This window comes from Anas acuta, chromosome 1 (genome assembly GCF_963932015.1).
Source record: "Anas acuta chromosome 1, bAnaAcu1.1, whole genome shotgun sequence".
NCBI lineage: Eukaryota > Metazoa > Chordata > Aves > Anseriformes > Anatidae > Anas > Anas acuta.
Genome location: NC_088979.1, coordinates 121,244,232 through 121,267,157, shown reverse-complemented (window position 1 = coordinate 121,267,157; position 22,926 = coordinate 121,244,232). Strand labels below are relative to the sequence as shown.

The following is a 22,926-nucleotide window of genomic DNA, read 5'->3' as shown; positions in this document are numbered from 1 at the left end:
TAATGCTCAGCCAGTCTAAGGCGTCAGGGAAGAAGGCTCGTGCATGTACATTTGAGGTATGTTAGACTTGGATGCAGACACAGGTGAAAAGTATTGCAGATGAGCAGAGAGCCTCCCTTCTCCCCAGAGGGCTTGCAGAGCTTTCTGGTGGATTTATGTCCAGGTGAGTGACTTAGGGCACAAATATGTCCCAATTATGGAAAACCCCTCAAGCTGCCCTCTTGATTTCCAAACAGAAATACAGGAAAACTTCATCTTCAGTAACCTTAAACTCCTCAGTGTATGTTTTTGGGTTAATAGCAACAGGCTTGCCTGCTCCTTGCAGCAATCTGCAGCAAAGGTGCCACTGGCTTTAAGCAATTTGAACTTACCTGGTAATGGGGTTTGGGGGGCAACCTTAATACCATATCATTATTGATATAACAATAATATTTGCAGAGGCAGCTGCAACGAGCTCTGTTTATCACAAACGAGATACAAACTACGGTGTCGGAGCCTGCAGTCAGTAGATTTTTTCAGTTCGGTGCGGTGAAGTCAGCGCTTGAATCATCGCTTCTCCGTTGATAAGGAGGTGACAGGCTTTGCTGAGAGAAGGGCTGCTTCTGCTTTTCAGCAAAGAGAGCTTAATCCTTCTATTTCCTTTTCTTTTGTTAGCCAGCTCTTCCCATTAGAAGTCATGTTCCTGTCTCGCTTTCCTTAAGAGGATGCCAGTTTCTTTGATTCTTTTATAGGGCTGAGCTTGTCTGTGGCTTAGCGCGCTAGTTTTCTTTGACAAAAAGCTATTATCATTATTGATGAACCTGTCACTGGCTGGCAAGTTATCAGAAAGTGCTCAGAGGTAAAGCTTTCCTTAGGGTGTGCTTTGCTGCAGCACTGTGCATTAAGTCCTCAGACAGACACCGGTTTGGGAAAAAATAAATAAATAAAAAAATTGGGTAGATGTCGGGTGGAAGAGGAGAAAGGAGGACAACATCAGTCCCGATCCTCTTAAATTTCAATCATTCAATCAACTGCGATGTTCTCTTAAAGTAGTGAGAGCCCAACACAGCCAAAATGCTGGCTTTACAAACTGAAGCATTGTTCTTGGTGTTACACACTTGCACTGTTGTGGGTTTATTCTAGCATCTGATCAACAAACAGGGAAAAGGGGGCATGGGATCCCTTTGTGGCTCTTTAGGCACAGAACCTGTGCCTAAACAGATCTCGAAACTAGATCCGTAGCTGCAGATGTAGTTTCTTAACATTAAGTACAGATTTGTTTTCTTTTCCCTGCCTCAACGTTATATCATTGAGATATAGCTCATTGTGTCCCTTGGGCTTATCAATGCGCAGAAACTCTGCTTCAATACCTACAGAAATTGCACAGGCAAATTCCCTCGCAGCATGGATTTTTTCTCCAGCTGTCAAACACACGTCAAATTCATAAATAAAAATGCAAGCTCTTTCTTGACTAGATCAACCGAAGGAAAGTCAGTGCTGTGTGAACAATCCAAGCCAAGGAGCAGTCATTTCTTCTGACTAGGAGAAGGAGCATGAAGTGAAACGGTGTGTGATTAACCCATGCACCGCTACGTCCCCTCGGCCTGAAAGTTAACATTTACAAAGTGGAAATGGACTGCTGGCTTTGGGTTAAAGATTTATTAAAGGACAAGGAGGCCTACTCACTCTGAAGGCTAGGACTAAGTTCAGAGTTTTTTATGTTGCGGTCTGATGCCACCCTCTCTTCCTACGGCTTGCTCTGCTGCAGTTTACGTGGGCTTGAGGGGCTGTCCTATCCCTGAGGAAGAAAAAGTCAGATCACAAATTTCAGTGACTGTCCAAATCGAGCACCCTCCTTGGCTGTTCAGGGGGAAGGACAGAAGAGGCCAAGGTGACTGAATTTCCCCCCCGGCTCCTGGAAGTGGTCCTACTAGCCTGAAGGCAGAAGCATGACAACAAGGTGAGCAGGTGGCTTCTCCAGCCTCTCTCCATGCAGCATCTGTTTTTGGGTGACAACGAGCGGGTGTTCTGTGCCGCAGACGACTTTTATGACCTTTCCTGCACAAATAAATGATAATAATTAACCTGTCTGGCATCTGCTGCTGAATGGTCCCAGAAAAAAAAAAAATGACAAGGACATATTTCATAACAGCCAAAAAAAAAAAAAAAAAAAAGTGTGTTATTAAAAAGGGCCTTTTTGCCACAAAGCTGTTGGCAGTGATAAAATAAAAATAAATAAATAAAAAAAAAAAGTGTAAATATTATTGCTTTTTTGTCCTATATTATGATGAAAGGTGCCAAGAAAGGATTAAATCCCCTGGTACTAGGCAGTATACTAGCACATAAACAAAGGCAGCTGCTCTAGAGAACTTCTGTAGGATTTGGCAATGTGTAAAGGGTTAACAAATTAACAAATTAACAAATAGCAGGAAAAAATGCATGGTAGGGAAGATGAGATCACAGAGACAGGAATGAATGGATAGATTAATAAATGTATACATTAATTAATGCATTTTGGCTGGATAAGGGTGGGCAGGAGAAGAGATGGGTCCTTTTGGAAGTAAGATAATGTCACCGTGAGAAGCAATAGGTGATTACAACAGGTTCACGGCCATGTCCAAAAGGACCTGTCTCTCTGCTGCCTCTTACATACATTGCACACGCTTGCCAAATCTGGCAGCTTACCAGAGGAAAATCTCCAGGCATTTCCAAACATTTGGGATGACGTCTGCTGCGGTTCTGACTGTTGCGTGACATCCAGTTGAAGCTGTCACGCTGGATTTCTGGGATTTCTGGCAGGGCTTTTTGCCCGCACCGGTGACAAAACCCATCCTTGCTGCCTTGTGCTGCTGCATTGGCGTGTGCCCAGCAGGCTCTGCTCATGCCAGTGCCCTTCTCCAAGCCTTGTGAGCAGGTTCAGGTCTACATGCACAGGACAGAACAGCTTTATTTGGGGGTTGGGCATCCACTTGTTTAAGGTACATGCCATGAAGTCTAGTTATTTGAGTCCCCTTTGTCTATTCAGTGAAATATAAGCTGCCTCACCTTCTATTTAAAAGCCTTTTTCCATTCTCCCCATCTTCCATGCACGTCGCAATGCTGAATGCCAGCTGCCGTTTTCAAGCTGTTACATTTCCAAGCAAGCCCCTTGGTGCTTCCTCTCGTTCGGCTTCTCTGATGGAGATGAGCTCCTTGCAGGTCTTTGCAAAGCCACCCCACAGTGCCTATGAGTACATCAAGTACATCACGAGGCTGCCGATACTGGTGACATGCTTCTTCACATATCTCTCTTTGGTCTTGCCATAAATTTTGGCTGGAATCTCCTTGGAGTAAAGGCAATGTGGAACAATGCACGGGCAGAAGTCATAAACCCAGAAAAGTAGCTGAGAAGACACTGTACACTTTTAAGGCTTATTCTTCCACCTGTTACTTATTATATTTATGAATCATGTTTATGTGCTAGCAGTTCATTGTGACTATGAATCATATTTATGATTCATATAGCAAAAAGGGTAGTTGCTGTAACGTAAATGAAGTACCTCTATACTTAATATTTCATAAGATCTATATTTAAGAGCCACTGCAGCTAACTAAGGGGGTTGGCTAAAGCTGAATCCCAGAATCGCTGAGGTTGGAAGGGATGTCCTGAGATCCTCCAGTCCAACCCCCATGTTGAGGAAGGGTCAGCTGGAGCAGGTTGCCCAGAACCAGGTCCAGTTGGGTTTTGACTGTCTTCACAGCTGGAGAATACACAACCTCTCCATATCACAATGTTTGACCACTACTTAGTATTCACATTTAAGGGCAAAAAGGAAGGTCCAGAGACCTACAGACCAGCCAGTCCCACCTCCATCCCTGAGGTGGTGGAGGAATGGTGAATCCTGGAAACCATTTCCAGACGCATGAAGGACAAGAAGATGACGAGGAGTAGTCAGCATGGATTTATGATTTCTCTGCTAAATGGGATGGGCTAAGTCAGAAACACCCCAGAAGTGTTCAGAATCCTTCTTTTCTGCATTTCATATCATTTGAAGGTCAATAAATCACAAAGGCCAACAGCATCAGTTCAACAGCATCTCATTAAGTTATGTTTTTCCCTGAATGACATAGAAAAGCAAGGTTAGACAACCTAATAAGCTTTGAAACCTTCACATAGCATGTCATAATGCAATCATAGCATGTCCTTCTTTACTTTAGAGAAGAAAACAAGAGCAAGCAGGAAGTAGGTCTACCCACAGTTAAAAAACAAGGCCTTGATTTTCGCCTGTTCCACAAGGACAAGAGAGCAGGACCTGTAAAGAGGTGTGAGCCAAGAGAAATGTAGGTTCTCAAAGGGGACCGTAAGCTAAAATTACTGCTGCATGGCTCAGGGGGGGATAAGGGAATCTTGAAGCCCCTGAAACTCTGCAACTTTGATTTCCGCAGCTGTAGTCGAATGGGTAATTCTTCACTGTCAGGAGTGTGAGAAGAACTCTTCTCTGACATATTGTCTGGTAGGAGAGGAGTCTCCAGGGTGGGTGGCAGGTGCCGGGTGCTTTATTTCTCTGGCGATGATGAATCACTACTGAGGGTGAGCTAAATTATTTCCAGCTCTCCTTGAGCTGGAGAATTCCGTAGTGCTGGCAAGATTTTTTGTATGGCAAAGCTGGAAGAGGGTAGGGTATGGAGAGAGCCTTTGTGGGCTTGTGGTGAGATGGCAAGCAGTAACAGAGACTTAAAGGCTTACAACTTGGAGATTGCTATGTCTATATTCTTCTAGAGCCTAACACAAGGAAGTCCGGGTCTATGGTTCAGGCTTTCAGGCACTGCCATAATAAAATGATCAATGTTCCTAGGTGAACTTGTCACCAGTGTACTCATATTGTAATATGCTTAAATTTTGATCCGTTTTAGAGTAAACATCAAATAGGCACTGCTACCTAACACTGTACAGCCAGGTTAGCTGGTCTGTTCCTGGTGACTATGGGACGAAAACATGAACTTCATGAAATCAGAGGAGCTGAGCTCAGCCCTTCATCTGTTCCCGAGCAAGGAGAGTTGGAGACAGTGGGTCAAGCTGGATCCCAAGCAGGCTGAAAGTCCCCAAAAAGCTTAAAAGAGGATGGGACACTTCCTGTCTTTGGTCATCTCTCCACAATGCTCCCACCAGTTGAAACATGGGAAGATCAAGCTGCATAGAAGAAAAGCTTTTTGACCATGAGGACATCAACTAGTGGCACAAGCTGCCCAGTGAGGCTGCGCAGTCTCCATCCTTGAAGTCTTCAAGACAAAACTGGATAAAGTCCTGGGCAGGCTCAGTGGCCCTGGTGTATTATTCAGGGTGCTGTAAGTATGTTTTTGGAGAAGACAAACTGCCAGGATCTGACCTCGTTGCAGCCAGAGCCCTTGATGTCTGTCATGGCAGGAGGTAACCAGTGGCTGCTCTGGGCTTCCAGGGTGCTCTGGGAGAGGGGGAGACATCAACTGCAGGGTCACATCTGAATTTCAGTGTGAGCCTTAGTGCCAGACACAAAAAGGAAGAAGATATGGCTACATTTTTTTTTTTTTTTAAAGAGAAGAGAATTCAAAGTAAAAAAATAAGTAATAAAAAAAAATCAATCATTTTTGTTTCTGCAACTTCTGGAAATGCAGCCCTGTTGCCATTAGTATTCTGGTGCTACCTGCATGCTTCTGCTTCTTTCTCAGCAACAGCTTTCCTGAAATATTAATATTTCAGAGTTTTGCAAGTTCTCTTCCCCAGCTCCAGTGTCGGGAATACAGAATCCTCCCGTTTCGCCCCAAACTGCTGTGTAATGTTGCCGCACACTGTTTCGCAAGTATCACTGTCTTCACCAGCGCAGGGATGTGATCCTCTCTATCCCCTAAGTACCAGACACAGAAGCAAAATGAACAAATGTGTTCATTTAGAGGGTCACGTATGAACAGTGCTGGTATAACTTACAAAAGAGGCTCATAAAAAAAAATCAAAAATGGGTTTTCCTTGTTATTAAGTGCCCTGTCCTTTTTTCTCCCTCGTGTGTGAGAGCTATGACCCCGTGTTCAGCAGCTGATGAGGAAAAGGAGCGGTGAGGAATCGGTGTCCCCCTCGCCCCCTGTTTCTTATCTCCAAACCCCTCGTGGGATTGGTCCTGGGCAGAAAGGCCGGTGTTTGATTAAACGCGGACTGGGCTGAGCAAACAGTCTGAGAGCTCCCTTGGACTTTCTCACTTCCAGCCCGCGGCCAGCCGGGCTCAGTGGATGCAGCCCCCCCTTGCTGGACAAAAACCCGCTTGCAGACTTCACCTGAAGAAGCCACTGGCCAAATACCTCCTTGGGGTTTGCACCTGCTAGAAGAGGGGGAGGACCAGGAGCAAAATGCTGGGCTTGAAGGTAAGGGGCCGTGCACGCTGGTGGCGGGGCTGCCTGCCCACAGCACCCCCCCTGTGTCTCCATTTGGTGCCAGACCACCCAAACGTGGTCCCTTTGGAGTGGGGCTGGTGGCAACGAGGTGGCAGGACAACTTCAGGCAGGGATTGAGGTGTGCAGCTGAGGTCTGGGCTGATGTTTTGGCCGGAGATTGCATGTCTCATTTAGTTTTAATGTGATCCTCTTTTATGTTTCAAGGTGTGTTTTAAAGCTCTCCGGGGATGAAGGGTTTTGCTATGCTTCACCTGAACGAGCTTTTATTGCTCTTTTCTCCTCCTTTGGAAATCATCCTCGCTCGGTCAGGGCCAGTTCAGGACCTTTTCCTCACCGTATTTGTTCTTCCCCCACTCTCTCCTGCCCTGGTTGCCAGGGGGTGTTTCCCCCTCAGCCTATGAAATCTGGCCGCTAACATCTGCCCAGCTGTTGCAACCCGTGCTGCAATCTTCCCCAGCAGCTCCATCCTGGGCCAATTTCTCAGTTCACTTGGAAAATCCAGCACTGGCTCCTCCCAGCAAACCATATCATCCTCTCCCAGCATGGGATGGATTGCAAGAAGGGTGGGATGTTGGTTGATTTTTCATTTATAGGATCGCAATCCCAATTTGTGCCAGCACCCCACTGTTGTAGTATGGAGGACCATTTGCCCCAAACCACCTCTGCAGATCGCATTGCCAGCCCCTGACCCCCCAGCTTTCTCCCTGCTGCTGCCCCTGTGCTCATCCATCTCCTTTTGGGTTTGTGCTGGCTGTGCCCGTGTTGGCCCACCCGAGCTGATGCACGGCGCTGTGAGGTTTCTTTGGCTGTCGCTTCCCTGCCTCCCGCAGCAGCAGCGGATACAGAAATGTCTTATGCAGCGTTTGAAGAAGGGCCTTAATTATTTTGCAGCCTGTGTGTTCGGACTTCAAATACCTTTTTTTTTTTTTTTTTTTCCCCATCCCTGCTGTCTAATCCAGTGAGCAAAAGGTTGTGGTTTATAGGTCAGATCGTGACGCCCATTGCGAGCACTCTGCTTTGCATCCCGGTTATCCCAATCAATGATCTGTGCTGAATTTTTTATGTAGCGCTGGGCTTTCATCTCTCCCAATTTTACGGAAGAGCAACAACACAAAAACAAGGTGGAATTGGATGAATTCCTAAGATCCTGCTTCATGAAAAGCTGCGGGATCGCGAGCAAAATAACAAGAACAGTAATTATAAGCAGAAGTGGAAGGAAAGGACCGCGGAGAACTTTTTGTTTCACAGAGAAACCAACTCTCCAAATTACCAAAATAACCCCTGATTGGGAGGAGCCGTGGGATTAAAGCAGTGAGCCAGCAGAAGGTCACTTTGGACCAAAAACCACGGAGGAAAAGGGTTGGTTGTGGAGACCAAAGGCTGATCGTGGAGAAGAAGGGCTGATCATGAGGAAGATGAGTTGCCCTGCCCCAACACAGCCCCATATTTACACAGCACCATTGCCCCCAACACAGCCCCATATTTACACGGCCCCATTGCCCCCCTGGCTGGCACTCTCTGGAGGCAGCAAACAATTTGTTAGGAGCATCTCCATCTGCCCCAGCTGGGCTCAAAGCTGGACCCGAGCACTGTTTTCTCCTCCATGTGAAACATCTGCGCCCTATGGCATTTTTAGCACCTCTCAGCACTGATTTATTTGGAAAACAAACCGCCAGGAAAATAAAATTAGGAAGAAGATGAAAGCTCTACCCCCCAGACAGCATGTGAAGATGCAAATAGCAGGCTCCTGCTCACCAGCCCTGCATTTACACGTGGGGGCTTGTGAGAGGTTTGGTGGTTTTTTTTTTGCAAACCACGTCATCTTTCACACTGACCCTCAAGGGAAAGGAGAGGAGACAAGCCTCTGGTGTAGGGGAAGACAAAAAAAAAAGAGAGTGAATGAGAAAAGCCACACGGAACAGCCAGGCAAAACCCTGAAGTGACAAAACCTCCGGGTGATAAATCACCATCAGGACACCACCTCCCCTCCTGCAGCTGCAGTCCTGCCTGCCAGAAGGAATTGTCTTTATTTTTTTCAGCCTTCAATGCAGTTACCTGAAGATTTTTTTTATTTTTTTTTTTCCTGAGCAGGGAAAAATGATTTGCCCAAACAATGATGCAGCAGCTTCTCCCTGCGCTCACCGCTGGGGATGGCAGCATGGGGATCCAGCAATGCAAGGGACATGTTCACCCCCCAAACCCCCACTCTTCCTCACCAAACCCTTGTGCTGAGCTTTTATATTTTTATTTTATTTTTATTTTTATTTATTTCTTAGTCCTACACCACCAAGCAGGAGAAAAGGGGCTGAGTGGGAGCCCGTGTGAGGGGCAGCTGATGGAGCATCAGCATCAGCTGATGGCAATCTGCGGGCCTCACCAGCTGTGATTTAAAGGAGGAAATAAGCATCCTCCCCTGCCCATTTTCCTCCCCGTTTTACCAAGATTGCCCTGCTGGAAAATGCTCTGTCCTGCTGTCTTTACGGTGCTGGTGAAGGAGGATGCAGCGTGGAGGTCTGGGTTCAGCTGGAAGTGCTGCAGTCCCACCAGACAGTGCTGCATTTCCCTTCAAACGGGACAGAAATGCACCAGCACGCTACGCTTGCCAAGGCTGCTTAGGTGACCTGCTGCTTTGCATATCAATTTGCTTCGTGCAGAAGCGGGGGGAGAGCAGAGCCCCAGCAGCGTGTGCAAGGAGAGAAACATCCTCCGTGACCCTACAGGAACCGAGGTTTGGGCCAAGCAGGGCTGCTGGCCAGCCCGCATCCCTCTGGGAATGGATTGTACTCACAGATACCTGACAGGCACCTGAGAAAACTCATATTTTGTCAGGGGAGCTCAGATATATCCAGGAAATATCCAGGGGTCTGCAGCCTGCAGAAGGCTGAGGACCCCTGTGGGCATCAGTGCAGGCACCACGATAACCTGGTCAGGCTCTGCTGCCCCAGAGAGCAGGGCAAGCACTGGTGCAAACTTGTATTGATGTGTATTAAATACACTCCTGACTGCCTAGGAAAAGAGGCTGCAAAATTTTTTTGCTCAGGAAGGGGATGGGGGCACAGTTTCCACAACAAAAGTAAAGAATTTAAAGAAAGGTCGACCTAAAGTTGGGAGGTCTGGGTGAACAAACCCTCTCTCAGCAATGCCACGAGCGCCTTCAGGCTGCAGGCAAGCAGAGGAGGTAGAAGGGAGCATTAATATTTAACTCTGAGGCTGACCCATTCATTGATCGCTGCCGAAATACCGCTGCGTTCAGGCAGGGTTCGGCAGAGGTGCTGCGTGACCTGAAGGGGCCGTATTTACATTTCTGTCAGTGGGAAGCTGAGGGCTCTGCTTTGTCCCTTTGCATGTCTGAGGTTTGTTGCAGGGCTTTGAGGTTTGTCCTCGGCCCTGCAAAGCTGGGAGCAGCATCCCCTGGGGTCCTGCAGCTGCTGGCCGTGCCCTCCCTCGGACCACAGCCCCAGGAAAGCACACAGGTCTGCTCCTTCCACACATCCCTCAGCTACACGTCGCCTGAGGAGCCTAGGTTGTCACCCTAATTCTTGCTTTCTGCCATGGCAGACAGTTCAGACCCCACTGGATGACACTCCGTAATGTTGGGACATGGTTCTTCCTATGCCATCATCCCCTTGGTCTTGAGCCCGACCATATCTGAGATAGCTGGCATATTTCTCGAGTGCTCTTATGGCACAGAACGTCACCAAAATGTACCCGTAGACCTAACAGAAGAGCAAATGCTGTCAGTGCCTCCCAGCCCACCCCACGGTTAGCTGACGAACCTAACCCAGGAGCTGGGGAAATGGTGCATGGAAAGCATCATGCAGATTGTCTGGGGAAAGTCTCAATGCCTGCAAAGAGTATGGGGAAAAAAAAGGCATGAGGATGGGATGGATGAATTGTTTGGAGAGGTTTTGATGTGTTTTCAGAAGCCTGATGAGTTGTGTGGTTTATTTTGCAGTACATGTCGGGATTTGGAAACGAACACGTTTCTGAGGATCCACGCTGTCCTGGAGCTTTACCAGAGGGACAGGTACTGAGTTTGTTAAAGTGCTTTATTAAAATGACATGGAGTGCAATGAATATCTGTTCCCTGGGCTTCTTTTTAAATTAATGTATTTCCTTTCTCTCTGCCACCACAGAAGTCTTCAGGAGCCTCCCTTATGCAGGACAAGAATAATAAGACGCTGGCAAAAATCAGATCGGAGTGTTTCTTTTCATACCCTCTATGTTTAAGTTACTTGAGAGGCTCCAAGTCTCACCTGGGGGTTATGATTTGCCTGGCTTGCCGCTGCTCAGCAGCAGCTTCTCAGGAAGGATTTGGGGAATGACAGTGGCTCAGGCACGCTGAGGATGAGGGAATTGGTGCTGGGATGAGCCAGAGCAGAAGCCCGAGGCTGGCACAGAGACGGTGCTCACAGATCTCTGCAGGAATGGGCTTAGATCCCCCCAGGTTACCAACCTTTGGAAGCTTCCCTGCAGGGAGGGGACAGGGACGCCTGCAGCCATGAACAGGCTGATTAAAACACATCATATTGGGTTGTTTTAAAGAAAAGATTCACTTCCATTTGGTGCTATCCGCTCAGTCTGCAGATACAGGAGGAACCCCTGAAGAACTGAAGCTCCCTCCCCTCCTTTACGCCTGTCTCCTTACTCCAGCCCAAATTTCCAGGCTGGCCATGCCCTCCCCGGGGTCGAATGAGGTGACCTCATCCGGGCTGAGTTTGGGCTCGGTGTCAGAAGAGTTAATAGAAAACCTGAACGCAAGTGAGACGAAAAATCTCCAGTCCCAGGGGTGGATCCTTTCTCCTCTGCAGTGTTTATAAGATTGGCATCTGCAGTAGTGCTGGCTAAGATAAAAACGACAAGGGCTATTGATCCCCCTGCTCCGCTGCGCGCCCGTGCCAACAAGACAAAGTTTTAGGGCCGGGAGCTACGTGCCAGGCATTTTACCTCTTCCTTAGGCTCACCTGGCCGGGCAGCAGGGGATGCTGCAGGGTGAGCCCTCTGCCCAGCTCCCACATCGCAGGAGTCCCACAGAAAAGCAAGGGATCCCACAGCGATTGCTCCCACTCTCAGGCAACAATTTCCAGTGGCAGGAGGAAGCTCCACGCCACCAAAACGCCTGCTCTGGGCATCTCTCCCTAGGCAGAAGGGTCAGGGATGGTTAGGGCATAGGAAGGGAAAAGCCAGACAGATGTGGTGCTTCTCTGTGCTGGGGCAGCCCCTCTGAATACCTGGTGGTCAAACTAAGAATCAAAATGGTGTAATAAATAATAAAACAATAAAATATAACAATAAAATAGGTAAATGATACAAGTGGGGCTGCCCCTCACTGCTGGTTTCTCCTTCCCCCCCACAGAACAACCCCCAGGTCTGCCCCTACGGCCTCTACGCGGAGCAGCTCTCGGGCTCGGCCTTCACCTGCCCCCGGCCCACCAACAGGAGGAGGTACCGTGGGCCAGGGGGGCGTTTTTGGGGGTGTTTGGGCACAGAGGTTGGAGCAGCAAGGCCAGAAACATCACCTAGTGTGGGGTTTACTTGAGCCATGACTGATTTGGGGGCCATCTTGTGGAGCCCCAGAGCAAACGTCCTGCCTGCGGTGCCACCCCCATCTGGCCTTCACCTCATGGGCTCGTTAATGATCCTATGGGTTTAATGAGCCTCGCCTTTTCCTTCCCCGCAGCTGGCTCTATCGGATCCTGCCCTCGGTCTGCCACAAGCCCTTCCAGCCCCTGCAGGAGGGACACCTGACACACAGCTGGGACGAGGTGGAGCCCGACCCCAACCAGGTAACTGCTGGCCAGGGGAGGACAACCCGCGGTGGGTGTAAGGGTGCAGGATTCAGGCTGGGCTCGTCTCCACCACCTCGGCTGCTCTCTCTTCCTCCCTGTGTTAAAGGCTTATGGTGGGGCTGAGTTGCCCTGTGCTTCTGCTGCCCGTCCCCTCCTTCCCCGTGCTCTCGGGGAGGCTGCCAGCCTGTTTCTCAGGGGAAATCAGGCTTCATTCTCGAGAGGCACGGCATTTGTCTTCCTCTGCTACGGCCCCGCCATCATCCTTAATCATGATTTCTCTCCTGCCAGCCCCGGGACATTTGGCTTTGCTAATCTGACTCTGCCCAGCTGCCGCCCTCCTCCCCACACAACCCCATGCTCATTGCTTTCAGCTCCTCTCAGGTTTTGCCCTTTGATGCATCATCTTCAGCCATTTCCCAGCCTCCCAGCGGCCTCGCCATTTGTCTAAATACTTTCTCATTTCTGCTGGAATATGTTTTCTACCCGCTGACCGAGCAGCGGTGGTGACAGGCTCACATTTAGGTGCCCGTGGTGCTCCTTCCCCAATGAAGCTCACTGCTGCTGGCTGGCAGCAGTGCTCGCAGCCTGCCACAGAGCCCATCCTCAGCTCCCTGTGGCGTTTTGTGGCCTGCCCAGCTTGCTTCAGGAGCTTTCTCCGTTGTCATCCATCTAAAGGCATCACCATATGGACGCGTCTTATGTACAGCTCATTGAAGTCAATGGGAAAAAATCTCTAAACTTGGAATTTTGCTCAAGGACAGGATTATAAAAGATACCGTGCACAAAGCATAAAAGAGGACAGGGATGATGAAAAAAATAAGGGGTGCAAGAAAGCCAATGCCAAAGAAAGCTCTCCAGCTTAGAAAAGAGGTGACAAAGGGAAACTATGATTGACAGGCAAGGAGAAAATGAACCAACACTGAAAGCTTCTCTGTTTGAAGCACCCACTTGGTCTTCTCTTCTGTCTCAGTGCCCCTGTTCTGCTGTTCTTGTGTTGGTGAAACCCAAACCCAACAGGGACCCACTCTGAGACCAAAGTGAAAATGGAGAGGTCACACAGGAACAGCACTAAATTCACCATTTAACCTGCAGACTTACTGTCACCTTCAATACCCCCAGCGAGAAAGTTTGCTTCCTTTTAGGCCACCTCCATTCCTGATATTTATTTCTCCTCTTTCCCCCGCTCAGCCTTTCTCCCTGCTGTCTTCTGTGCCTTCTCTTGTTATCCCTCTGCATGTCCTTGCTGCCAGTGGTTCCCAATTCCCAACCACGGAGGCTTCAAACAGTCATTAGCAGGATCATTTGGGAAGCAGGTGGCTTTGGAGAGCAGAGCTGGGGGCCGGGCCTGGGGTGCTGCTGGCTAATTAGAGATGAGCCCCTGCTTTGTCTCACTTCGTGCACGGATGCACCTGCTGGGTCCAGCACAGCAGTGGTTCTGCTCCCCCCTCGAGGCAGGCTCTCAAGGAGAGCTGGATGAGTCACTTGGGGCCCCACATTTTGGTTTTGGCTTGAAAAACATCTGTGAGGCATGGGGGGATTGTATCTCTTTTCACCCCATGAAAATTGAGCAGAAATTTGCCCATGGAGTTTACAATTATTGGAAACAGCTGGCACAGACACGCAGTCTCATAAGCTTGTTTTTCTTAGGGAATCAGCCCCAAAACATGCCAAGACCTTCCAGCCTACATAGTTGGAAGCCAGAAGGCATCCCCATGGATGCCCAGGACCACTGGCACTTTCACCTGGGGTACAGCACATCCATGCCAGGAACATTTCTGGTGGCTGGTGCCAGCAGGATCTGGCCAAAAGCCAGCCCCATCGTGAGGATTTGGGGTGTTTGGGTGAATTTGCTCCAAAATCCCACCTGTGAGGGGCTCTCAGCTGTGGCACTGGTAACCCAGAGCTGCAGAGCCCCAGATGATGCTATCAGCGGTAATGAACACCTTGGGCTCCCCCAGCATCTTCTGCCTGAGGGCCTCAGCAGGTTTGGGAGGAGCAATCAGTGCAGCTGGCAGCCCCCAGTCCTGCAGGAAGGGATGTGCCTGCTCTGGGTGTGGGGAAAATGAGAGGCAGTGTGCAGAAACGTGCTGGAGTCATGGAGGGATGAATGGCCTGGTGCAGCGCAGAGTGCAGGAGCAGGGAAATTTGGTCGTGGAAAGCCAGCTCATTTGAAATTTCCTGCTCTCGACAATGTTGTTAGTAATAGTGGAAGAGACAGCTTTTAAATAGGATTTTTTTAAAAAAAAAAAAAAAAAAAAAAAACCTTGGCACCCACACAGGCCAGCCAATGATTTTACAAAATTACAGCTCAAAGCGAAAAAGCCCCATAAATCAAAAGAAACCTGCAGACCAAATTAAGCAAGGCAAAGAGGAAAGAGAAAGCTATCTCAGCAAGCCGAGGGGAGGGCGTGTGTGTGTGTGTCTACTTTCTTATGAATTATTATCATTTGCTTTATAACCACCGGTGTTCTCTTCTTGCTTTCTGTGTGCTGCGACCCAGCTGAGATGGAAACCCTTCGAGATCCCGAAAGCCCCCCAGAACAAGCTGGATTTTGTGAGCGTAAGTGTTGGGCCATGGCTGCCAGGTGCCCTCATTTTTTGCCTCAGGCTTCTAAAAAAAAAAAAAAAACTTAAGATTTTAAGGAAAAGCCAACAATGTATTTGGCCAAAGCCATACGGAGCAAGGGGGTGCCTGTGTGTGGGGTGAGCCCCAGCAAAGGGATGGGGCGAGGCAGGAAGGGGGCTGCCCCTGAAACTGCCTGCCCCTCACTCCCCATGCTGCTGGGGGTCTGCCCGCAGGGACTGCACACCTTGTGTGGCGCCGGAGAGCCCAGGGGACGCCACGGCATCGCCGTCCACATCTTCGTCTGCAACACCTCCATGCTCGACAGGTCAGGGACTGGGCTGCCAGAGGCTGGGGGTGAAGGAGGGAGCTGGGCACGGGGCTGCGGCCAGAGGGGTTGTGCTGGGGCTGGAGTTGCTCCCCGGAGGTGAACACGCAGGCTCTGGTGGGCATCACTACCCGTTGACTAAGGGCTGCTTCGCCCAAGGCCACAAAGGCAGGGAACTTGCCAAGGAGATCTGGACATGATCCTGGGCAATCAGCTCTAGGTGGCCTTGATCGAGCAGGTGGGTTGGCCCAGGTGACCTCCAGGGGTCCCTTCCCACCCCAAGCATGCTGTGACTCTGTGACACTGTGTGCAAATGCCTGATTTATTTTTATTTTTTTATTTTTTTTTGACACCTTGACCTTCCTCTTCTTTTTCTTTAGATGCCTTTACAATTCAGACGGTGACTTCCTGATTGGTGAGTGGTTGCTTTGGCTTCTCCTTTCCCCCACAGGACGTATCTGGGCTGCCACCCACCTGCCTCTTTCCTCCTCCAGCCTGCCAGCCAGCTGCAGGGACTTGAGGAGGGTTGGCTTCACCCGTGTGCCATCCAGCTGGGCTGTCAGGCTTGCCCCATCGCCCCCAAGCAGCTCAGAGGGCATGCAGCTATGCCAAAACCCAACGCTGCTTTTGAGCAGTGCCCCAGCTTCCCCAGCCTGGTGCTCAGAGATCTCTCCCCCGTGCTTCCCAGATCGGTATCAGGCACCCTGTGGAGGTTTTCTGGAAAATATAATCCCTGGGATTTCTGAGCAGCTCACAGCGAGATGCCTGCACTGCTTCAGTCCAGGACGATTTGGCATGGCAGCTCAGCTCCTGCACTCCACCAGCCTCAGGCAACCTGGCACATACAGTGAGCACATGCCAAAAAAAAACCACTCTGAGCAGCATCACAACCCTGCAAGCCTGATATTTACGTACATCTTTCTTGACCGAGGGACAGAAATGCCTTGGGGTCACCAACAGAAACATTTCTCCCATCAAATAGTTATTGAGTCGTTCGTGCTCACTACCATGAAGTAAAATTAGTAGGGCAGGTTCTGCAATTTTGCTGGTTTTTCAAGTCAAAATGTGAGCTCTTTAGTTCCAGGAGACATTAGTCCCTGGCTGATGTAATTGCTCCCCTCTCGGGGGACAGAGAGGAAGGTGTGCAAGCCAACCTGGTGTCAGCTTGTTGCTTCACCTCCTCTACCTTCTACCCCTACTCTTCTACCTTTGTTTGCATCCACAGTGCCCCAGCAAGGAAAACTGCTCATCACGACCGAGTTTGGGAAGATGCTCGTGGAGCCCAACGAAATCTGCGTTATCCAAGTAAGGGCTGTGTTATCTGGGAAGTAAGGGGGCTCAGAGCCCAGTGTTGAAGCAGACAGCTAAAACCTGAGCTCTGCGTGGCCTCTGCTGAGCTCTGGGGGCTGGACGGACCCAGAAGAACCTCAGCTGCCCTTGGTTTGTCAGCCAGGTCCCGGGATGATCCTGGTTTCTTCCTTTGTTTTCCAGCAAGGAATGCGTTTTAGCGTGGAGGTGTTTGGAGAGACCAGAGGCTACATCCTGGAGGTGTATGGGGCACACTTTGAGCTGCCTGACCTGGGACCCATTGGTAACCATCTCCCATCAGACCTACAGTGAATTTCACAGGGATGGAGTGAGGAATTGCCAGTCCCAAACCACCCTCTTATCTCCTGTGTAATCCATCCTCGCATGCAGGCACTCCTCCCAAAAGTGCTTCCCATCCTGGCACAGTTATCCCTCAGCAGAGCTTTCTGAAGCACAGCCTGAGCCTCAGCACAACAGGAATGCCAGATGAAAAGGAGGGAAAATAAAATGTCTGTGTGTGCGCACAAGACAGTGTTTGCCTGTGCAAACCCGAGCACCTTGCTGCTGCCCATACAGGCACCACTCTTCATTAAAGCTCATTAACATTAGACCCTCGTTAGACCCTCCCTGCCAGCTGCTTCCCAGCCTGGGAGCTGTCACAGGCTGAGCAGACACACTTGCTGCTGTGACAAAGATATCGTGAGAGCATCTGAACCCCGCTGTGATCTCCTGGCCAGCTCTCCCGGGGTGCTCGGCATGGGCTTTTTCACCATCCTCATCCCCGGAGGGCTTGCCTCCAGACATCTCTGGCTGAGAAAACACCTCCTACTCCCTCGTCCTGGTTAATGCTGCTGAGATTGTCACAGGGAAGCTTCGCTTCCCCTGTAACAGCTAAAACAACTACAGGAGCAGTATCGATAGTTCTCGGCTTTTAGACCAGTGGTTTTTGTTGTTTTGTTCTGTTTTTCATCGCAGGGATTTTATTTGTTTTGTGTTTCACCTAGATCAGGCTTGTTTTAGAGCTCTCAGTGGGATCTAAAAGACTGGCCATGCTTGAAATAAACTGTATAGGTGTTATAAAGCACTAACAAGCCTGGCATGGCCCATCTGCTCTCAGAGGGCCTCTGCAAGCATCTCACAGCCCTGGTGAAGCTGGAGCTGGCCATTCCCACAGGCAGGAACCGACCCAACCTTCAGCATCTCTCCCGTGCTCTTTCTGCTCCGAGTCTGCAAGGTTTTTCAGCAGCTCTCCTTTCAGCAAGCTGGGATTTCCTGCCTTTACCATGCTTCTTCTGCCCTGTGCCTGCTCCACGTGATTATTGGTATTGTTACACCTGCCTGTTGGTAAGAAGTTTTCCCATTAGCTAGTTTTTCAGACACTGCTGGAAGGAGCTTTTTTTTTGAGCCTGCAGAAGGCAGGAATCTGTTATAACATTTACTTTTTGGAGAAAAGAAAAGGAGTGTGCTTGCCTGTAAATCGTTTCAGGAGCTGGTAATTATACGAGCTCCTCTTCCCACCACCTACCTGGCTTCCCCTCAGAGACCAAGATCCTTTGTATTTCATTCTTATTTTATTCTAACTTCACTTTTCACTTGAAAAATGACAGCTGGAGAAAAGCACCGACTGTTAAACCTTAGCAGCAGGTAGTAATGTCTGGCATTTTTATCCAAGAAACTCAAAACACTTCGCAACAATAATCCTAACGAGAAGAAGAATACTTCAGCACCCATACAGCGCTTTGCACTTTGCACTCCTTGCACCAACCAACCCCTCAGTGTGCCCAGAGTCTATAAGTATCACTAGCCCTTATTTTATTACTTTTTTTTCTTTTTGCAACTGTTCAGAAATGTGTTAGGCCCCCTCACGAGCTTCAGAGCTTCTGCGTGGCTAGGTGTCCAAGCAGGTGGATGTTCACCAACTGAAAGCAATTCGCCCCCCATTTTTCGCTTAATTCCCAATCATTACGTGCTTTTAATTGAGGATGAAGGGCTAATCCTGTTCAGAAAAGAACAGGGGGAGACCTGTTTTAGTCATGTAAGGGAGCATGGACTGAAATGCGAGGATGTATTACAACTACCTACTCATAGGAGCAAAAAAAGTACACGAATAGCACAGGCTTCATGGTGCTCTAAGAAGTCATAGGGTCATTCAAAATGCAGAAGGGCACCCACAAAGCCACCCTGTTTGCACCTTGCCCAAAGATCTCTGGTGTTTTTCTTTCGCAGGAGCCAATGGCCTGGCCAATCCACGTGACTTCTTGGTGCCGGTGGCGTGGTATGAGGACCGGCAAGTGCCGGGGGGATACACGGTGATCAGCAAGTACCAGGGCAAACTCTTTGCAGCCCAGCAGGTGAGGAGACCCCAGGAGAACAGAAGGAACAACTGGTGCATGATCTGGGGTCTACAACTCACCAGCATGCATGTAGTCTCAGGACGGCCTGCTGGGGGAAGTGGAGCAGGGCTGAGCCCTTGCCTTCTTGGCTTCTTCATCTCCCCAGCTGAAGCTCCTTGATCTGGAAGATGTGTCTGTGGAAATTTGGTTAACCCAAAGACTCAGCGATGGTCTTTGCCTCCCTGTTTCCACTTGCCTATTGAGCCCAAAAAAACTGACAGGGAAAATCCAAATTTTCTATACCAAAGAGCCAGTGTTGGAGCCCACCTTGTTCAAGCACTGCTTGGACATCCAAAAGTCCTCAGAGACTGAGCCCTGGAGAGAGGGCTGAGGCTCACCGGGTGGAAATGCTGAGGAAAACCATGTCCTCACAGTGTTGGGCTGTGCCCGAAGGGCTTCACGCTCTCACTGTACTTCTCACCAGCACTAAACTCATTTTCAATCTGGGAAAGAGCAGTGCCCTGCGTATGTGCAGCAAGTTGGAGGGCTTGTGTGTGCTAATTCTCTGTCTCTGTCCCTATTGCTTTGATAGGATTTCTCCCCCTTCAACGTGGTAGCCTGGCATGGGAACTACACGCCGTACAAATACAATCTGGAAAACTTCATGGTCATTAATTCTGTTGCTTTTGACCACGCGGTAAGTCCCAGAGCTAGGCAAAGGAGAGCTGTGCTTTGTGGATGCTGTGCCACCAAAATTCACCCTGAGCTCTGGGGGTTCAGTGCCTGTTAAAAAATATGCCATCCCGTAAGAAGTAGTGTGAAATCTCTTGTGCTTGTTTTTCTGGGCCTGAAACGAGATGTTGCAAAGACATACAACCTCTTTAGTGGTACAGTGACAGAACTGAAGGTTGATTGGCTTCTTAAACAGCTTTATGCAGCTTAGCATAGCATCTCTGTGCCCTGAAAGATGGCTGAACACTGAGCCAATATGCACCATGCAACTCTGAGAAAAGACCTTTGCTTCAAATTATTGCCTTGGTTTATTTATTACAACTGTAAGGGCTCCTTCCCCTTGTTCCTCTGAGCCCAGCGCTGAAATTCATTTGAAGAGCTGGCAGCTTTCGTTGCAATAATTTCTAGATCTTACGGAAAATAACTAAAGCCAAAATCAATGTGAGCAGCTCTTCTGAAAAGGAAACCAGCCCAGTGGGAGAGGTGCCCGCAGCAATGCCATCTCCTGGCACTGCTTCCGCGAGTGGGTGTGCAAGGAGACAGGAGCACTTCTAGCGAGACAACTAACAGAAAGCATTGTTTAAACTCCGGAGAAACCTGCCAGGAGAAAGATGGTTTTGGGATCAAAGCCCAGAAAATCACTTTACCGGACTGGAAACCTCAGAAATCCTTGAAGCGAGTGACAATTCCTCTGCCCTTTGTTCTCCCAGTTTGTCAGTCAGCGGGGCTGTGAGGCAAAGAGCCTCTGGTAGGATGCTCCTGCCCTCTGCTCAGAGGAGAATTGTGAGCTATTAGGGGGAAAAGAGATGGAAAACAAATTATCTTCAAGTCCTCAGCACGGCTGCAGTAGTCAGATTTGCCGTTGGGATGACCTGAGCTGAGCCCTGCTCTGTTTCGTGCTCTTCACCTTTTTATTTATTTTATTTATTTTATTTATTTTATTTTTTTCACAGGATCCTTCCATCTTCACTGTCCTGACAGCCAAGTCGACCCGTCCTGGAGTGGCAATCGCTGACTTTGTCATATTCCCCCCCCGATGGGGGGTAGCCAACAACACCTTCCGACCACCATACTACCACAGTACGTCTGCTCTTTGTGGGTTGTGCTTGAGTACAGGAGGGCAGAAAATAAAAAACCCCAAGCCTCCATTTATTTGAGAGCATGCTCAGGGAAGGAGCAGCCCGATCTGTTGCCCTTGGCACTGTTACATCCAGCTTCTTGGAGTCAGCGAGTCCTCCTTGGAAAATGAACAAAACCAAAGATGTTCCTATTTACAGCACCTCCGGAAAACTCGGAGGTGATGGGCTGGTTGTGTCTGTGGAGATGGATGTGTCTGTACTCAAGGGGCTCCTGCTGAGATTGGGTGCGTATCGAACTTGGCACCGCACAGACGCATCAGAAATTGTCCTGTCATCCAGCCATGAATTGCTTAACATCTCATTAGAACATAAAGAACACCTCAAAGAACAGGAGAAATGAAAATACGACAGCACGGGTGGGGAGAAGCACTGAGAGATGCAGAGCTGCCCAAGATCTCGCAGGGTGAGATCGGGCTTGCAGCAAAGGACTGAATTGGCTCTCCTGATGGTGGTGGTGGTGGAGGCACCTCCAGCATTTAGGAAAGCCAGAGGTCAGGAACTGGGCTCCCTCTCAGAGAACTGGCTGCATTTGGGGTGATTTGTTTGCCACCACCAGAGGTGGTTTCTTTTTGGTAGTCCCTGAGCATAGCCTCCTGTCAGACTGAATGGATGCTAGAAATCCCGTTCCCCACTTGGGATTACCCTTGCAGGGTGTGGATGAGGCACTAAGAGACTGGGGAAAGCCTGCCCGTCCTGCAGCCCTTCTGTCAGCAGATAAAAGGCCCCATCAAGGTCTCCCTACAGTCACTTTGAAGTGCTCCTCAGCAATTCTCCTCTTCCAACCATTTTTCAAGAGGTCTAGTTCTTCTGCCAGAAACCCCCAAGCACTTCTCATGTGCACTAAAAATCTCTGTGCTCAGAGAGCTTTGGTGCACTCAGAGTCCCAGTTTTCCTGGTGCCTTAACTTCCCCCCTAGAGTCCTATACTGAACTAGTGGCAAAAAAGGGGTTATAGAAGGCAGAGCCACAGAAACACACTCTGGTTTTGCAAAAAAATGACCACTCAGCTGGAAGTTGCCGTAACATTTAGTCACATCAGGTCCACTAAAGACTGGGATGGCAGTTGTTAAAGTACTTCCTTAGCAGGGAGCATAACTTAATAAGCCCCTGAGTGATTAGATTTAGCCATTGTTAGCTAGGTTCGTGGTATGTCACTGTTGGTTTCAGAGGGTCTGCTTAAAGTATTCTTCCTCAGGGAAGGACAGAGTCTGGGTCCTTGTCTTTGGGTATACAGTGGCTCTCAAGAACGAAGCAGGTCCTGCATGAATCAAAAGCATAAATTTTGGAAGTGTCTGGCTGGACTGGAGGTGGTGGAAGAACATCAAACAAAATGTTTTTGTGCTTATGACCTAGGACAGCAGACCAGGCTCTCACCAGAGTGCTGGCTATGAGCTTTGTGCCTCAGTGCCTATAACGCAGAGGTGATTATGCTGAACTGCCTTTCCAGTGCTCCTCCTGTGTTGCAACCTCTTCTCTATGCCTTCCACAGGGAACTGCATGAGTGAGTTCATGGGGCTCATCAAAGGCCACTATGAAGCAAAGGAGGAGGGCTTCCAGCCTGGAGGGGCCAGCTTGCACAGCATGATGACTCCTCATGGGCCGGATGCTGACTGTTTTGAGAAGGCGAGCAAAGCCAAGCTGGAGCCTGAGAGGGTTGCAGAAGGGACTATGGTAAGGAGCCAAGAGAGCTGGTAAGGTTTTGTACCCAGCACAGCATGCTGCCACTCCCAAAGTACAGCCTACCTTCTTGCAGGAAAGCTGGGAAGTGCTTGGACCAAACTGCTGCAGCATTCATACCCCATACTCATCAACGTTGCTCAGCTCCCAGGAGCTCCTCTGGAGACACTAGATGCCAGGCAGCCCTGATCATCTGCCCACATAAATAGTTGCCTGAGCAGGAGGATGGGAATTTTCATGCTGTTTGATTTAATTTTTGTCTCAGCCTATGAGCAAAGCAGTCAAGACCGTGACTGTCCTCCTTTCTTGCCCCCTTGCCTGGATTCAAGCTCTTTTGCCCTAATCTACCTTTCCTGTTCCCACCAGGCCTTCATGTTTGAATCTTCTCTCAGCATGGCTGTTACCAAGTGGGGCCTCAAGACCTCCAACCGCCTTGATAAAAACTACTACAAGTGCTGGGAACCTCTGAAGAGCCATTTCAACCCCAACCGCAGGTAAAGAGACGTATCTGTTGCTTGCAGTACACGAACGAAGATGGAGAAATCCAGCATACCTGCACGTGGTGGCACAGTCAACTCAGGCAATGAGTGTCCCAGGAACAGCATTTCCAGCAGCCACCGAGCCACCAAAATGATCGTGCTCATGTAACTTGGGAAATGCAATAAAACCCACTATTCTTA

General features: G+C 49.3%; 1 protein-coding gene across 2 annotated transcripts; it reads left to right on the top strand.

The window, feature by feature from the left end:
• The first annotated feature begins 6,161 nt into the window (after positions 1-6,161).
• HGD (homogentisate 1,2-dioxygenase) lies at positions 6,162-22,926 on the top strand. 2 transcript variants are annotated; one of them, XM_068698298.1, is made up of 14 exons: positions 6,162-6,348; positions 10,334-10,405; positions 11,735-11,823; positions 12,059-12,164; positions 14,653-14,727; positions 14,967-15,058; positions 15,439-15,473; positions 16,284-16,363; positions 16,550-16,649; positions 18,593-18,717; positions 19,292-19,396; positions 20,385-20,511; positions 22,059-22,240; positions 22,613-22,926. In XM_068698298.1, the coding sequence occupies exons 1-14, from the start codon at positions 6,334-6,336 to the stop codon at positions 22,742-22,744; spliced, it is 1,335 nt and encodes a 444-aa protein (XP_068554399.1). In that variant the 5' UTR covers positions 6,162-6,333; the 3' UTR covers positions 22,745-22,926. The 2 variants fall into 2 exon arrangements, with proteins under 2 accessions (XP_068554399.1, XP_068554409.1); XM_068698308.1 differs by having other exon boundaries at positions 6,164-6,348; positions 14,668-14,727.